Source organism: Natator depressus, chromosome 24 (assembly GCF_965152275.1).
Source record: "Natator depressus isolate rNatDep1 chromosome 24, rNatDep2.hap1, whole genome shotgun sequence".
In the NCBI taxonomy this organism is placed as follows: domain Eukaryota; kingdom Metazoa; phylum Chordata; order Testudines; family Cheloniidae; genus Natator; species Natator depressus.
Genome location: NC_134257.1, coordinates 23,023,842 through 23,042,198, shown reverse-complemented (window position 1 = coordinate 23,042,198; position 18,357 = coordinate 23,023,842). Strand labels below are relative to the sequence as shown.

Here is an 18,357-nt window from a genome sequence, read left to right as displayed (position 1 = left end):
GCTCAGCAACCTGTAACTAGACTCCTAATGGAATCAAAATTAGTTCTGACATTCTACAGTAGAGGAAGAAAGTGCAATTAACATGTATAGCCCTCACCAGGGGCCCATACCACCAGGTATTCTATCCCCAGCCTCTCTCCAGTCACTGAGTTTGGAACCCATATCCCTTGCCTAGCAAGTGCTCCTGAGAAGATGGCGAGTCCCTCCATCATAACAAAAGGCCAAGTACAGTTCCACTGTCCTTGATTCACATAAGCAGGATAATAATTTATTCTTCCTGCCCCAATAACAGAGAAACTGGGGATCCCACAGCAGCCAAAGTGACCATTTGGGCAGCTATGGGCTCATGCTAGGAGGGGTGGGTGCGCCTATGCAAATGAGATCAGCCCCTGAAGTTCTTTTCCACAACTTGCCACAACTCACCACCAGATGTCAGGGTGGAGCTCATCCTGACTCTGCTTACATATGGAAGAAAGGGAAGCAAGACAAGGTGGTCTGGACCGAGCAGTGCCAGAGGGCTCTCTGTGCGCTGAAAGAGACTCTGGTCAGTGCCCCAGTTCTGATAAATCCAGACTTTGACAAGCCCTTTATGGTGTTCACTGATGCCTCAGACACGGGGCTGGGTGCGGTGTTAATGCAGGCTGATGAAAAGGGGGAGAGACACCCCATCGTGTACTTGAGCAAGAAGTTGTTACCTTGGGAGCAAAACTATGCAGCCACCAAGAAGGAGTGCCTGCCTATGGTATGGGCCCTTCACAAACTAGAGCCATATCTATTTGGGCTACACTTCACTGTGTACACCAACCACTCTCCCCTGACCTGGCTACACCAGATGAAAGGAGCCAACGCCAAGCTCCTGATGTGGAGCCTGCTCCTGCAGGATTACGACATGGACATTGTCCATGTGAAGGGAAGTGCCAACGTGATAGCGAATGTGTTGTCCCAGAGAGGGGGGCCTGAACTTCCCCAGGTCACTGGTTAGATTGACCCCACTCAGTTCAGTCTCGAAGGGAGGAGAGATGGGACGGAGTAGGGAGTGGGGAGTACTGACCTGGTAATGTTGCGTGGGAGTTTTACTGGTACTGTCTGCATTGGTGGTGGGATATCAGGGTGTGACTTCACTTGAGGGATGATCAGAGGTGAAAATAAGCCGGTATGCCCCAGTACGGTGTACTGGCAAGAGCTGGTGTGCCATACTGGGGCAGCCCAGCTTCCCCAGGGGGCAATTTAAAGGGCCTGGGGCTCCCCTGGCCCTTTAAATTGCCTCCAGAGCCCCACTGCTGGAGCCCTGGGGTAGCAGCTGTGGGGCTCCGGTGGCTATTTAAAGGGCCTGGGGCTCCCCTGCTTCTACCACCCCGGCCCTTTAAATAGCCGCCGGAGCCCCGCCACCTCTACTCCAGGGCTCCGGGGCCTATTTAAAGGGCCGGGGCTCCAGCTGCCTCTGCCGCCCCGGTCCTTTAAATAGCCCCCGGAGCCCCGGGCTGCTGCTGCTACCCCAGTGGGGGAGGGGGGAAGGAGGAAGAGGAGATGGGGGGGGCACTTACCTTACAGGGTGGGCTGGGGCTGGCTTTGACCCCCTCAGCCCCGCCCTTCCGCCCTAGGCGCCGCCCCTTCCGGGGGCCAGCGCTGGCCCCAGTGTACCGGTAAGTCACTCGACTTACTTTCACCCCTGGGGATGATACTTGAGCCTGTTACCTCAGCCCAGGAGGGGGCTGGGGCCAGGTGACACCTTCTGCCCGGGAAGCTGGACAAAGGCTGGAGGAGGAGCTGGGGTGTGGCGGGGTGAGATGGCGGGAGGGGGTTTCAGTTTTCGAGCTGGCTGGGGAAACAGCGGGCGGTCCAGCACCAGGGTCTGGGCTCCCTGCCCCCTAAGATGGACAGGACAGAGGGGTCCTGGTTTCTGTACCTACAAGAACCTGTTTGTACCCGTTTGGGGCTGTGTTCCTGTCGTCCAATAAACCTCTGTTTTACTGGCTGGCTGAGATTCTCAGTGAATCGCAGGAAGTGGGGGGTGCAGGGCCCTGACTCCCCCACACTCCGTGACATCCTCCTCATCCCCCCACCCCCCATCCTTTCCCACCAATCTACCTATTCCCCCTCCCCATCCCTTCCCATCAACCTACCTACCCCCGCACCCCCTCATCCCATCCCACCAATCTACCTATCCCCCTCCTCATCCCTCCCGCCCCCATCCCTTCCCACCCATCTATCTATCCTGCCTGCTCAAGCCGCCATCCCCCATCTCTTCCCACCAACCTGCCTATCCCCCGCCTCATCCCCCCAAGCCTCCATCCCACCCATCTACCTATCCCCCCTCCTCTTCCCCCCAATCTTCCCATCCCTCCACACAGACATTATGACCACCCCTCTCCCTAGACACCCATCCCTCCAACCCAAGCACCCCTCCACACACATGCAGCTCCTCCATCCCACCCCATCCACCCAAATCCCCTCTTCCATACCTCCACACACACGGGGTCAGACGCAGAGACGGTGCTGGGGCAGGGGAATAGGAAGGTCTGTTGCTCCACATTCAACTGGGACAAGTGGCCCCTTGCCAGCACATCCTGCTCTCCCAGCAGTCCAGCTCCTGTCTCCTAGCCCATGAGGAGGAGGGGCACAGACTGAAAGCCTGTCCCTCACTGCCAATAGCACCACTAGTTAAACACTAGGAAAGATGGACTGTAATTCACTGCTGGGACAGCTCTGCCCAAGGCAGCAGGAGAGTACAACGGGCTCAGGTTACTGTACCATGGGCATGGCTGACTTTCCGAGTCTGGGGTCGGGGCCCCATCACACCCCTTGCTGTACACACCGGAGACAGACCCTGGGCCAGAGCTCACAGTCTAAGCAGCCAGCCAGTAAGGAGCTTCCTTTGCTCTGTAGCCCTGTCTGTACTGGAGAAGAGCCAAGGTCCCCAATGGCCCAGTGCAGGCCCGGCCTTGGCAAGACCTCCTACAGGAAGGGAGCCATCAGGCAACAACCCTGCCGTTCTCACAACTTCCTCCAGGTGCACACTGCATTCCTCTCTCAAAGCTTATTGGGATTTGCCAGGACAGGGGGCTTAACAGCGACCTGTCACAGCTGATACATGGGGTCTTCAGCAACCACAGAATTGACGGCCAGGGTAACATGTCCCAGCCCGAATATGATACCTCCAGCACCACAGTGCCCCCTATTGCCACACTGGGGTATTGAGGCCCACACTGACTGCAACGGGAGAGTGCCCCCATTCACATCCCCACCTTGTTCCCTGCCCTACAGAGCCTCCTACTGCCATGATGGGGTACTGGGGCCAGCACTGACTGAGGGGAAAGTGCCCCCATTCACATCCCCACCTTGCTCTGTGCAATACAGCACCCCCTAGTGCCACAACGGGGTACTGGGACCAGCACTGACTGCATGGGGAGAGCACCCCCTAAGAGACCCCAACCCACTGACTGTAGCACAGCAACCCCTAACACTGCACTTGGGCATTGACTGCAAGGGAAGAGCATCTCTACTGAGCTCCCATCCCACTCCCTGTAGCAACCTGGGTTTTTACTAAGGCCAACTGTTAGGAAAGGGACCCTGAAGTCCAGACACCTGCCATTGGACCGCTCCTATGGTGCATATTGAGGTGTCTACTACTAGAAAAATAAATCTAAGAATCAGAAATAAACAAGTCAGTCATACTTTAGCACATGATTCATTGCAAGGTAAGGTAAAGCGCTTTGGGCGGCTCTATTGTGGTACAAAGTGCAAGTGTAGCCAAGCCCGTAGATTCTGTGAGTGAACAGTCTGTGTCTCAGATTCAGAGGGAAGACTGGGTAGATGGCAGGTCTACTCTCACCTCTAGACACTTTGGATATGACTTGTAGTCTCTCAGTGAACTTGACATCTAATTCTGTGTGGAAGCAGAGGTTGGTAAGGGAAGGACAACAGTTGTTAGTGAAAATGGATGGTACCTCTTTAAGACAGAGTCCAGCCTTGGAATCGGTAGCTGTTAAGGATCTGAAAACTGGTGAACTGGCTCCTGTCTGTGGTAATGCAAGTTACTTGACTGACTGGGAGAAGACTTGCTAATAGCTAGTTTCAGAATAGCAGCCCTGTTAGTCTGTATCCGCAAAAAGAAAAGGAGGACTTGTGGCACCCTAGAGACTAACAAATTTATTTGAGCATAAGCTTTCGTGAGCTACAGCTCACTTCATCGGATGCATGCAGCGGAAAGGAGATTCTCCACTACATGCATCCGAAGAAGTGAGCTGTAGCTCAGGAAAGCTTATGCTCAAATAAATCTGTTAGTCTCTAAAGTACCACAAGTACTCCTTTTCTTTTTGCTAATAGCTGTTAGCATAGAGGGCACACCCAATCAGCCAGTGAATTCTGTTAAGCAAGAGAAATCAGGGTTTGATCCTTCAGGACAGGAAGGAAAGAGAGACCTTAATTTTGCAAAGGGAAGCCACAGGCTAACCCTAAAAGGCCCAAACCTCAATGGTATTGAGCCAAAGGTGTGGCATGACAAAAATGATTGGAAATGGACACTTGCAATGAATTTCTTGTTATTGCTAATGGTAATTCTTGTAACTAATGTGTTGCTATTACCAAAAACTGTAAAAATGTGCAATGTGCCCAATCTTTTGGAAAATCCCTTGAATATGTTAAAAGCTATACATAAGATCACACTTTATGTAAAAGGCCTTGTTATGCTGATGTTGCACAGTTAATGCCTGTGAACAGTCTTGGAACTGATGTGCTGTATGAAAGGGGAAACTGAGGCACACTACCAAATTGCTTTCACGGCTAAATGCCAAGATTTCTATACCATGGACAACATCAATGTCTACATTGACTTGATGTTAATTGGCTTTCAAACGTTTGCCAGAGTTTGTATGGATAAAGTAGCTATGTTCTTTAGCTCTTGGCAAGATCACATGAGACATATAGGAACCACACTGCAAGAGCAGATCCAATCCACTATTGTTCTCACCAAGTTTTACCTTGAGTTTGTAAAGAGATTCATTCATGTTATTGAACATGACTTTGATAAACCATTTCTGTTACACACTGGTACGGCTTCTAACCCAGCACTAGCTGTAGTAAGACAGAACCCAGGATGGGGAGCTCTTGGGACGCAGTCAGTGATGTTTGTGTCATCCCCTCCTGCATCAATTTTGCTTTGGGGGTGTGACGTTATCGACATAATTTGGGACCGTATAGATCATTGTTGCAACTAAGGTCCTGTAGTGGCACCAAATCTTGGATAAAGGGGGACAAATAAGGTGTCTAAGACAAGGTTTTGGTTTGCTGGTTATGATTATGCTGTCTATATGTGTGTATCATTTTTGTAGTTAAAGTTATGAATATTGTCTCTGTACTGTCTGTATTTCAAACTTATGCTGTGCTTCTGGGTGACACCCCAGACAAGTTGGTGTCAGCTCTGCCTAGCCTGCTGCATGGCCCATTAAGGACCATCAGCTATACCATTGACCCATTGAGAGAAGGCAGATAGGCCTTGTGACTCAGCAAAGTATGCAGGGACTTGCCCATGTGACTCCAAACTCCATTTTGCTGTAATTTTCCACAGTAAGAACAAAGAGGTGTTCTTACACCTGGAAAAGACTATAAAAGGCTGATGCCTTATCTCCATCTGGTCTTCAATCCTGCTTCTTACCTCTGGAGGGACTTTGCTACAAACGGAACCTCTAAACAAAGGACTGATGACCCATCCCAGCTGTGGATGCACTCCAGAGACTTGATTTGAACCTGCAGTTTATTCCATCACCGCTACAAGCCTGAACCAAGAACTTTGCCATTACTGGTCATGACCCGGTTATGTAATTGATTCCATTTAACCAATTCTTGCTCTCATCTATATCTTTTTACTTTTATGAATAAACCTTTAGATTCTAAAGGATTGGCAACAGCGTGATTTGTGGGTAAGAGCTGATTTGTATATTGACCTGGGTCTGGGGCTTGGTCCTTTGGGATCGAGAGAACCTTTTCTCTTTTACTGGGGTATTGGTTTTCATCACCATTTGTCCCCATAACGAGTAGCACTGGTGATGATACTGGGAAACTGGAGTGTCAAAGGGAATTGCTTGTGTGACTTGTGGTTAGCCAGTGGAGTGAGACCAAAGTCTGCTCTGTTTGGCTGGTTTGGTTTGCCTTAGAGGTGGAAAAACCCCAGCCTTGCACTGTAACTGCCCTGCTTGAATCATAGAATATCAGGGTTGGAAGGGACCTCAGGAGGTCATCTAGTCCAACCCCCTGCTCAAAGCAGGACCAATCCCCAGTTTTTGGCCCAGATCCCTAAATGGCCCCCTTGAGGATTGAACTCACAACCCTGTGTTTAGCAAGCCAATGCTCAAACCACTGAGCTATGCCTCCCCCCAATTTCTCCTGCATTGGCACTCTCAGTTGGGTCCCATCAGAACCAGCATCATTACAACTGGCTACCACAGTAAACAGAGGGAGCCCCTGTGCAATAGCATGTGTGGAAAAGCCTGGTGGCCTTAGCTGGGCTGATCTGGAGCTAAGCTGTGAGCTAGGCCTCTCCGAGCAAAGGCTACTCTGCTGTTACTTTTTTAGCCAATGATGCCGCCCCCCAGCCTCTGACCAATCCCAATAGCACACGAAGCGCTTCTGCAACTCAGGTCAGTCTAACTTCAATACCTGGGCAGATAGGGGAACAAAGGATTAGGAAATCCATTGGAAAGCCTCTAGAGAATGTCAGGGTGATAAGCAATAGCCAACCGCTTCATCGGAGGTTTTAAGACCAGGCTGGACAAACATTTGCCAAGGAGATCTTGATACGCTTAATCCTGCCAGCGTGGGGGATGGACTGGCTCAGTCGTTCTCAACCAGGGGTACCTGTACCAATGTGGGTACCCCCAGAGGTCTTCCAGGGGGTACATCAACTCATCTAGATATTTGTCTAGTTTTACAACAGGCTACACATAAAGCACTAGTGAAGTCAGCACAAATTACAATTTCATACAGGTGATACGTATATAACCACACTAGACACTGAAATGTAAGTACAATATTTATATTCCAATTGATTTATATGATAAAAATGAGAAAGTAGCCATTTTGCAGTACTAGTGTGCTGTGACACTTTTGCATTTTTATGTCTGATTTGGTAAGCAAGTAGTGAAACCCGGGAGGTACACAAGACAAATCAGACTCAAATAAGACCCCTGAAAGGAGTACAGTAGTCTGGAAAGGTTGAGAGTCACAGGACTAGGTGACCTCGAGGTCCCTTTCCAGCCCTACCTTTCTAGGAGATGTCTGTGTGTGGTTCTTGCCCTTGTCTCTCTGTGCGACAGGTGAAACCCCACTGAGATCTGCATATTCAGTTATGCAAGAACAGCAGTGATTCAGGAAAGCAAACAGCATAAGCAAGGAAATAGCATGGCCTAGAGCAGCGGTTCTCAAACTTCATGGCACAATGACCCCATTCTGACAACAAAAATTACTACACAACCCCATGAGGTGGGAGGACCAAAGCCTGAGCCTGCCTGAGCCCCACTGCCCTGGGTGGGAGGGCCAGAGTGGAATCCCAAGGGCTTCAGCCCCAGGCAGGGGGCCTGTAACCTGAGCCCTGCAGCCCTTGGCTGAAGGCTTTTGCCCTGGGCGGTGGTGCTCGGGCTTTGGCCCCAGCATGTCTAAGCCAGCCCTGGCCACCCCATTAAAATAGGGTCGCAACCCACGTTGGGGTCCCAACCCACCGTTTGAGACCCGCTGGCCTAGAGCAGTGACTTTCGCACTTTAGCAAGCACAAAACCAGGGCAACATGTCTCAGCACCAAAATGGTACCTCCCGTAGCCCCCTAATGCCATGCCAGGGTCCTGCGGTCAGCCCTAGCCGCAAGGGGAGAGCGTCCCCGACTCAGACCCACCTTACTCCCTGCAGTACAGCACCCCTGAGCTCTGGGTGGGGGAATGGGGTCAGCTCCATGAGGGGAGAGTGCCCCCCTATTGAGCTCCCACCACCCCCTAGCACTGAACTGGGGCATTAGTATCAGCACTGACTGTGAGAGGAGAGTGCCCCCCTACTGAGGTCCCATCCCACTCCCTGAAGACAGCTCTTAAGAGAGATCTCTGGAACGCCTGCCATTGTACTGCTCTTATGGTGCATATTGAGGCGTCTGGTATTAGAAGAATAAATCTGGCTAAGAATCAGAAATAAAGAGGTCAGTTGTATTTTAAGGCATTATTCATTGCCCTATCGTGGCTCATGTGAAAGCTGCATCTGCTGCCCACATGGAGAAATCCCCAGCAAGCAGATTAGGGATAAACTTTCCATAACAGCTCCCCTATAAATACCTGAGGACTGGGGCTTATTCTTTCATGTCCAACAGCCTGGATAGAAGTATGACAATGTGGCTCGTGCTGGCGTTGCTTGCGGTGGCAGGTAATTATCTTGTGTGCAGCCAGGCTAGCTTGTGGAGCTCGGTAGTGACGAGGGGCCAGGACATAGCTGCAAAATCAGAGTGAAATTAAACAGGCTCCAGCTAAGGGTTAGAATGAAACAAAGTGTAATTTCTGCAGGAGCTAGTGCGTTAGTAAAGGAGCAGCTGAAACCTCTGGGTTTGCCTGGGCATCTCTGCATTAGGGGTGGATGAAGGGCCAGGTCCTCTGCTGTGTCCTGGCTCTGCCCAGCAGGAGTGGAGGCGTGTGTTGATTAATATATGCTGGGCTAGTGTTTATATATCTCACATTATCAATAGGAATATATCAGTAAGTATTAAGCACAGAAGAATAATATAACAGTAGTTACATAGCCTAGAGTGGCCTGTACTTGTTATAGAACCCTAATCACTTATGCTGAGTGTCCCATAACCCCTTGCATTTACTAAAGAAAGTTTTGGCTTAAGCAAATAGGGAAGCTGTCAAGCCCAGGAGAGATGACAGCTTTACCATAGCACCAGATAGGGAGTTGCTCTTACAGGCCTATACTGGAATGTCCCTAAGGAAAAGGACAAGACATGATCGTTCTACCCTCGCTCAGACCCAGGAGGTGCTTTCATGCCCTTTGTTCCCTGGAATGCAAGTCTTCAAAACAAACCTGATACGGGTAGGACATGGTACCAGGAAAACAAGGTAGAAAGCTGATTAGTTAAATCTAGCTTCAGATGACACACATAGCACCTTGTACTTGTAAACAGGCAGGACATAAAAAGATGGCTTTAGGGGCGTAACTTTGTGAGCATACCTTCCGTGTCAGGTAAATGTAACAATGCTGAATGAGACAGCTTCCTGGAGACTGGTATCGTATAGAACCTTTTCCCTGCACTTTCTTATTATTGGCTTTCAGCAATAAACCTCACTGATCCTGGTTATTTGGTCACTTGAATCTACCTCATAACAAACCGAAGTGTGGTCAAGCAACTGCCTATGCAATTTAACAATCAATGCAGATAAATGGGAACAGAGCAGTGGCCCATTGCCGCACAGGAGAGAGCCCTGTCTATCTAACAGTGGTATTTAAAATGACTGTTACCAAAATAAGGCCCCTAATCCAGCAACATATAGTGTGCAAACCCAATGGGCTGACTCACCTGAGTAAGGTCATATGTATGTACGAGTGTTTGCAGGATTGGGGCCTAAGCAATGAATCCCACAAGCCAAATGGGCATCCTAGACTCACACGTGCGCAGTCTGTGCCACCTTGCCAGTGCTCACAAGAGTTTAAAGCTCCTGACAACAGACACCTTCCCTCCCCTGCAGATTGTAAACAAGGTCCTTTATCTCTCTAAGAGTTTATCCAAATGACATTGGAGGGTCATTTTCAATGTCTAAAATGCTCCCATGTCACTGATCATGGCAGAGACTGGTGCAAAAGCCTGGGTTCTATTCACCCTGTATGGGATTTATTCACCTTCTGCATTTTGCTCGTCTCAGGCAAGTGGAACAAGGCTCAGCAGTTTCATTACCTGGCTTCCGTCCGCATGAGTCAAGGCTCTTGTGCTGTGTTTCCAACACAGCAAGAAAATGTAAAAAACCCAAGGAGAGACAGCGGCAGTCCCCCGATCCCACAGTCTGACCTGTATGGAGAGCACTAGCCCACTGGAGTCCCACTGAGAGAACATCTGCATGGATCCCACTGCAGGAGTAGGCCCGTGGGCCCATTAAAGCAACATTCCTGGTTTTAGGTTCTCTAAAGTCCTCCACTTACAAAATTCACACCTGAAGGATTTGACACACTAACAGCGTCCACCCTGGTCAGCGCCAGAGCCCACCACGAGCTTGTCAGACCCAAAGCGGGGACAGGAACAAGAGTCCAGAGCTTTCCCAGCCCCGCTGCATGCATTGCCGCTTCATTACAGATGTCACCCATGTAATCCAGTGAACGCTTTCACCCCACAGCTGCTGCACCACACGGAGGAGACAAGATTGTTGGGGGATACGAGTGCACCCCCCATTCACAGCCCTGGCAGGTCTCCCTAAACGTCGGGTACCATTTCTGTGGTGGATCCCTCATTACGGACCAGTGGGTGGTGTCAGCTGCCCACTGCTGGAACTAGTAAGTGAGGAACTCAGCGTCTGTGTGTGCATGTCACTGCGTCTTTATTGCAGTACCAGGGGGTGGGAGCAGGCTGAGATTAGAGGGGCTGGTGGGGCCTGTCCAGAGGGGCTCTGAGCCACCGTTTGTTTCCCAGCCCCAACTCCATGCAGGTGATCCTGGGAGACCACAACATCCAGGTCTTTGAACATACCGAGCACCTGATGCGCATCGAGACCATCGTGTGGCACCCCAGCTATGACTACCAGACAATGGACCACGACATCATGCTCATCAAGTTGGCCCACCCTGTCCAGACTGACGCCTATGTCCAGCCCGTTCCCCTGCCGACCGCCTGCCCAGCTGCTGGCACTTCCTGTGTGGTGTCGGGATGGGGCAATATCCTCAGTGACGGTGGTGAGTTTAGCCCTCTCTCTGTCTCAGGAGCTCCCAGGCTGCTCAACACCATCATCTGCTGATAACACGGCCCACAATGTGCCAGGCATTTGTGGACGTCCCTGCCCAGAGAACTCCTAGTCCAAGCACAGACACGGAGAGGCAGGGTTGGGGGGAGCTACAGCAAACAGGGATTTTATACAAGTGGGGCACCCTGACCTGGCCTGCCAAACCCCACTGGAGCCCCCTTCCACAACCCTAGTGATGAGCTCTGAGTCCATCTCTGTGCACCCTCCGCCCTGTATTGACACTGCCCGGACCTGGCCAGCTGGCACAGCCCAGAGGTTAGTGTCCACTGAGGCTGGCTGTGAACTGGTGCCTCGAACGGTGCATGGAGTTAGCACAAGGCACTTGTTCACATACCTGAGAAAACAAAGGCCGGATACAAGGTGATGGGTATTGCCAACAGTAACTAAACCATCCTCACATGTGCCCCTTCCCCACCCCACAGGGAGCCCAACCCCATTTTACAGAGGGGGAACTATGCCAGAGCTCCTCCAGAGCTGTGGAGATAGCCCAGGAGTCCTGACTTCCCCGCTCCACACACACCCTACTCTAACCCACTAGCCCCTATTCCTCCTTCAGAGCCAGGATAGGACCCAGGAGTCCCGGCTCCTGGCCCCCCCGCTCTAATCCACTAGACCCCACACCCTCCCAGAGTTGGGGAGGGAACCCAGGAGTCCTGACTCCCACGCCCACCCTGCTCTAACCCACTAGCCCCTAATCCAGGCACGGTGACGCCCACTTTCACATTCAGAGTATTCTGCCTCCCTGACTAGTGTTCAGGATAGCGATTTTATCCCTCCAGGGTGCAGCATGGAAAGGAGGAGAATGCCTAGTGCTAACAATTCCCCTCTACCTTTCAGTGTTCAGCCCATACAACCTGCAGTGCGTCAACATCCCCATCCTCAGCAACACGGAGTGCGAGGGCTCCTACCCTGGGATGATCACCAACACCATGCTGTGCGCTGGCTACCTGGAGGGAGGCAAGGATGCATGCCAGGTGAGGGCTAATGGCCACGGCCCTGTCAGGCTGTTAGAGAGACTCTAGCCCTCCTGCCAGCAAACAGGGGGAAGGACCTGGGGAATGCATGCAGTATAAGGGACTGGGGAGGTATGGTGACTTTAACCGCCCGTTAATTTGCTGGCATCTCCTTCCTCTCAACTTACACACAGGGAGACTCTGGTGGTCCACTGGTCTGCAACGGGGAGCTGCAGGGCATTGTGTCCTGGGGGATTGGCTGTGCCCAGAAGGACCAACCCGGTGTCTACACCAAAGTCTGCTCCCTGCTGCCCTGGATCGAGAGCACCATGGCTGCCAACTAGTTCAGACAGAATGCTTCACGTCTGGGAACATGTACACTCCCACCGCTCCACTGGACCCAGACCAGGGGAAGAGGAAGGGCATCTCAATGTGGGTTGGTGCACTACCACTGTACTGCATAGCCAGAGCGAGTGCAAGAGGTGGCAATAAATCCAGCTGACCCCACAAGTTATTCCTGTTTGTGTTGTGCTCTGGGTCCTGACGATTACAGGCTCAGCTAATTAATAATAATTAACATAGCAACTAGCCGTTTTAAGGCCAGAAGAGACCTAGTCCGATCCCCGGAACAGCACAAGCCAGAAAATCTTTCCCAGCAACTCCTGCACTATAAGGAAATGTTCTGCCCTCTTTGTGCCCCCTTTTTATTCAGTGCTTCTCAAACAGTCCCCGAACCTGCAATCAGATCCGAAGGCACAGAAGGTCACCAGGGCCTGACCACACAGATCCCGCTGCACACTCAGTGCCACGCAGTCACATCAGTAACTCATCCAGCGCCGCATGTTTGCACCTTCTGTATTAAAGGGCACTGGTTTAAAAGTGTGCTGGGGCTGGGTGCTAGGCGCCGAGCCCCTCCCCCAGACACTGCACACATATACCCTGAGAGGTAAGTTTCAGAGTGGTCCTTGTGGCACCTTAGAGACTAACAAATTTATTTGGGCAGAAGTTAAGTTCCTCTCCGCCAGCCCCCATCGGAGTATTAAGGCTTTCAAGACAGATTGTGGAAACACAGGAAAGGCACAAAGTGGGGTTGGGTGTTTCCATGCAGTGCACGACAGTACAATTTTGGGTTTACACTCCCGAGGGGGTGTGCACTTGAGTACTAGGCAATTCCCGAGCTGAGTCTTCCCACGCAGAGCTGATTTCAGTGTCTGTGTCTTTCTGCAGCTGGGTGTGTCCCTACCTGTGTGTGTGCTGGAGGAGGCTGGAGGGCCTGGCTCAGCAGGACAGGGTGAGGGAGCCGAGGCTGGTGGAACAAGCGGGCTCAGTTGTATCCCAGTATATCAGGTAGCACCCCGGAAGGTGGGGGGCTACCCGTCACAACAACAGCGTAAGAATGGCCATAATGGGTGTGACCATGCCTCAGTGGGTCACAACTGAGGATGACAAATTCAGGACGAACTGCTGAGAAATAGGGCAGATACACCCCAAGACTGGTGGCTACTCCCCCATAGGACATACCAAACCAGCAACAAAAGTAAACTTCTGTTTCACCACACGGGCTAACAAGAAGTAATAAAACCATAAATAAAACCTTGGGCATCCCAGTCCTTGTATTAGCACTGAAAACACTGGATTTAAAGGTGAGTGGTTCCTTACAACCAGCCTCATCAATTAAAGGTTCCTCTGATCCCAAAGGACCAGCCACACACTCAGGTCAATATATAACTTAGATCTTATCCAAAAATCACACTGATGCCAATTCTTTAGTATCTAAAACTAAAGGTTCATTCATAAAACGAAAGAAAGAAAGAAAGAAAGAAAGAAAGAAAGATGAGAGTTAAAATTGGTTAAAGGAATCAAATACATACAGTAATTGCAAAGTTCTTGGTTCAGGCTTGTAGCAGTGACGGAATAAACTGCTGGCTTAGGTCAAGTCTCTGGCTGATTCCAAATCATTGGAAGGTCCTCAGTCCATTGGTTAGAATGCTCCCATTAGTATAAATTCATAATCCAGGGGCTGGAGCAGGATAGAGGCAAAATGGAGGGCTTTCCAGGCCATTTATATCCTCTGCCATGTGGAGGGAAACACACTGTTTCAAAACAAAAACCTCAGCATTGCTAGTGGAGAATCACAGGTGACCAGATAGTGTTTTGAGTCACATGGACAAGTCACATGTTCATGCCCAGTTTTGCTCAGTCATTGCAGGAAACCATTACCTATACTTCAAGGATTTGGTTTTAAAGCAATTTCAAATTACATCTGAAACGTACACAGTAAACTTTTGAACCCTTAAGAGAGGGCCTGGACTAAGTAATGTGGCTTATCTAAACCAGATGAAGGATCTGTTAGATAAATGGGTCCAAGGAAGGGGTGTCACTAGCTTTAACAGAATGTGTGATTTGATAGCTCAGGAGCAATTCCTGAATATGTCCAAGGAGAAAAAAAACAACACAGAGACAGAGAGAGCCTTTGTTTCTCCCTCCCTCCAGCTTTGAAAGTATCTTGTCTCCTCATTGGTCATTTTGGTCAGGTGCCAGCGAGATTATCCTAGCTTCTTAACCCTTTACAGGTGAAAGGGCTTTTCCTCCGGCCAGGAGGTATTTTAAAGGTGTTTACCCTTCCCTTTATATTTATGACACGCCCCCCCCAAATCACAGATAGGGTGAAACGCTGGCTGGGATTTCTTCCTGGAGCTCTAGGAAAAAACAGAGTGAATAAGACACATGCACCTCTAAATATACTACCAAGTATATAAAGACTAACAATATTTTCCACATCTCAAGGACGATTTTAACCAGTTGATTCTGGGAAACTTTCATGGGAGAGTGCATCAGCCACTTTGTTAGATGCTCCTGAGATGTGTTGGATGTTGAAATCAAAATCTTGGAGAGCTAAACTCCACTGAATAAGTTTTTTGTTATTTCCCGTGGCGGTATGAAGTCACTGTAGCGCAACATGGTTGCTTTGCAGGTGGAAACGCCATCCCCAAACATATGGGCTTAGCTTTTCTGGGACCCTTAGTACAGGGTTAGACATGAGTGTCACTTTAAGCTGGTTAAAAGCCTTCTGACACTCTTCGGTCCACTGAACGGCATTTGGCTGTTTCTTTTTGGTTAGGTCTGTCAGTAGGGCGGCGATTTGGCTGTATTGCGGTACAAATCGTCTGTAATAACCAGCCAAGCCTAAGAAGGATTGAACCTGTTTCTTTGACTTTGGGACAGGCCACTTTTGGATAGCATCCACTTTGGCCTGTCGGGGGTTGATAGTTCCTTGACCCACCTGGTGTCCAAGGTAAATCACTCTGTTTAGGCCTATTTGACACTTCTTAGCCTTAACAGTTAGTCCTGCCTCCCTTATGCACTTGAAGACTTTTTGTAGATGTTCCAGGTGTTCTGCCCAGGAATCCGAAAATATGGCCACATCGTCAAGGTAGGTGACTGCATAGTCTCCTAATCCCGCTAGGAGACCATCTACAAGTCTTTGGAAGGTGGCGGGTGCATTCCGCAGCCCGAAAGGGAGTACATTAAATTCATACAGCCCGACATGTGTGGTGAAGGCTGACCTTTCCTTGGCGGATTCATCTAGCAGTACCTGCCAGTACCCCTTGGTTAAGTCCAAGGTAGAGATGAACTGGGCCCGTCCCAGTTTCTCTAATAGTTCATCTGTGCGTGGCATTGGATAGTTGTCTGGGCGAGTTACAGCATTTAGCTGATGGTAGTCCACGCAAAAACGTATTTCCCCATCTGGTTTGGGAACTAGAACCACTGGAGATGCCCATGCACTGTCAGAGGGGCGGATTACTCCCATCTGTAACATATCCTGGATCTCCCGGTCTATAGCAGTTTTAGCTTGAGGAGACACCCAGTAAGGTTGGACTTTAATTGGGTGAGCATTACCTGTGTCAATGGAGTGGTATGCCCGTTCAGTCAGTCCTGGGGTGGCTAAGAACGTCGGTGCGTAGCTAGTGCACAGCTCCTGGATCTGCTGTCACTGCATACGCCCAAGGGTAATGGAGAGGTTCACCTCTTCCATGCCACCAGCACTTTTCCCTTCGTAGTAGACACCTTCAGGCCACTCAGCATCGTCTCCTCCCTGGGCTGTAAACTGACAAACCTTTAATTCTCTGGACTAACAGGGCTTTAGAGAATTACTATGGTACACCTTAGGCTTTCGGTTGGAGGTGGGGAATGCTATGAGATAATTAACAGCTCCCAGGCGCTCCTGGACCATGAATGGCCCTTCCCACGATGCTTCCATTTTTGGACCTGGAGCGCCTTTAAGACCATGACCTGGTCCCCTACTTTGAAGGAACACTCTCTGTCATGTTTATCATACCAGGCTTTTTTTCTTTTTGAGCATCCTGTAGGTTTTCTTTAGCAAGGGCTAGAGAGGTTCGGAGGGTGTTTTGTAGGTTGGTTACAAAGTCCAGAATGTTAGTTCCTGGAGAAGGTGTAAATCACTCCCGTTGCTGCTTCACCAACTGTAATGGCCCCTTAACCTCGTGGCCATATACAAGTTCAAATGGTGAAAATCCTAAACTGGGATGTGGTACAGCTCTGTAGGCAAAGAGCAACTGCTGCAACACTAGGTCCCGATCCTTGGAGTTCTCATTTATGAATTTACGTATCATGGCCCCCAAAGTTCCATTAAACTTCTCCACCATGCCATTTGTTTGATGGTGGTAAGGAGTGGCAACCAAGTGATTTACCCCATGAGCTTCCCAAAGGCTTTCCATAGTTCCTGCCAGGAAATTAGTCCCTGCATCTGTGAGGATGTCGGAGGGCCAACCTACCCTGGCAAAAATGTCAGCTTGTGCCTGGCACACACTTTTAGCCCTGGTGTTGCTTAGAGCTACTGCTTCCGGCCATCGGGTGGCAAAATCCGTGAAAGTCAGTATGTACTGCTTTCCTCTGGGTGTCTTTTTCGGAAAAGGACCCAGAATATCCACAGTTACTCGCTGAAATGGAACCTCAATGATGGGGAGTGGCTGGAGAGGGGCTTTGACCTGGTCTTGGGGTTTTCCCACTTTTTGGCATACCTCACAAGACCGGACATAGGTAGAAACATCCTTGCCCATTCCCTCCCAGTGGAATGACCTCCCCAACCGGTCTTTGGTCCTGTTCACCCCAGCATGGCTACTAGGATGATCGTGGGCTAAGCTCAAGAGCTTGACCCGGTACTTAGTTGGAACTACCAACTCTCTCTGAGGATGCCAGTCTTCCTGGTGTCCACCAGAAAGAGTTTCCTTGTATAAAATTCCTCTTTCTACAACAAACCTGGATCGATTAGAAGAGCTGAGAGGCAGTGCGTTGCTCCATGCCGCCATCCAAGCTCTCTGGAGGCTTTCCTCTGCTTCCTGTTTGGTCTGGAACTGTTCCCTTGATGCTGGAGACATCAGTTCCTCATTGGATTGTGGACCGAGGCTTGGTCCCTCTGGAAGCGATGTAGGGGATGGGGCTGTTTCCGTTGACTGTGAACCACTCTCCGTTGGGGCACTATGTTGGGGTTCAGGCTCCGGCTGAGCCTCTTGTGTAGGGTTATGGGCTGCTGCCAGTTCAGGTTCAGTTGGGCCCTTTGGTGTTGGGGTTGCAAGTACTGGATTCAGTGCTGGCAATGGGTCTGGTGCTGGTTGTTCCGCCGGTTCCAGTTCTGGCTCTGTCTGGGTCTCTGGGACTGGATCCACTACTGCGGTTGCAGACGTTGGCCTGGGGTCCGGGTCCATCACCTCTGACCGGGTCCTGGTAGAAGTTTCCAGAACAGAGCTAGGCATGACGGCTGGTTTAGCCTGGCTGCGGGTGACCATTCCCACCCTCTTGGCTAGCTTCACATGATTGGCCAAGTCTTCCCCCAACAGCATGGGGATGGGATAATCATCATAGACTGCAAAAGTCCACGTTCCTGCTCTGGCCCCAAAGCAGAGAAAAAAACTCCAACTGCTTCCAGTTGGAAACCTGCTTTCCAGCAGCCCAAAGGAAAAAAAAATCCCTTTTAAAATCTTTGTTTCTGGTTCAAAAAATCTCAAATTGATCTCAAAATGATTTCAAGTTAATCCCACCACTCTGCCACCATGTCAAGGTTCCTTCCCCACTCTGAACTCTAGGGTACAGATATGGGGACCTGCATGAAAACCTCCTAAGCTTATCTTTACCAGCTTAAGTTAAACTTCCCCAAGATACAAACTATTTTACCTTTTGCCCTTGGATTTTCGCTACCACCACCAAACGTCTAACCGGGTTTATTATTGGGAAAGAGTCGTTTGGAAACGTCTTTCCCCTCAAAATCTTCACCAAAACCTTGCCCCCCCTTCCTGGGGAAGGTTTGATAAAAATCCTCACCAATTTGCATAGGTGACCACAGACCCAAACCCTTGGATCTTAAGAACAATAAGAAAAGCATTCAGTGTCTTACAAGAAGAATTTTAATAGAA

At 50.1% G+C, this 18,357-nt stretch overlaps 1 protein-coding gene across 1 annotated transcript; it reads left to right on the top strand.

Moving 5' to 3' along the window:
• The first annotated feature begins 10,383 nt into the window (after window positions 1-10,383).
• LOC141977001 (anionic trypsin-2-like) lies at window positions 10,384-12,270 on the top strand. Its single transcript, XM_074938201.1, has 4 exons — window positions 10,384-10,509; window positions 10,646-10,905; window positions 11,811-11,947; window positions 12,121-12,270. The coding sequence occupies exons 2-4, from the start codon at window positions 10,656-10,658 to the stop codon at window positions 12,268-12,270; spliced, it is 537 nt and encodes a 178-aa protein (XP_074794302.1). The 5' UTR covers window positions 10,384-10,509; window positions 10,646-10,655.
• Window positions 12,271-18,357: the final 6,087 nt, after the last annotated feature.

What these genes read in the sequence shown, in the direction of transcription:
- LOC141977001 (XM_074938201.1), top strand. Translation starts at nt 10,656, where the DNA reads ATGCAGGTGATCCTGGGAGACCACAACATCCAGGTCTTTGAACATACC. An exon ending in CAATATCCTCAGTGACGGTG is followed by an intron (nt 10,906 to 11,810) that starts GTGAGTTTAGCC and finishes TCTACCTTTCAG; the next exon opens with TGTTCAGCCCATACAACCTG. An exon ending in GAGGCAAGGATGCATGCCAG is followed by an intron (nt 11,948 to 12,120) that starts GTGAGGGCTAAT and finishes ACTTACACACAG; the next exon opens with GGAGACTCTGGTGGTCCACT.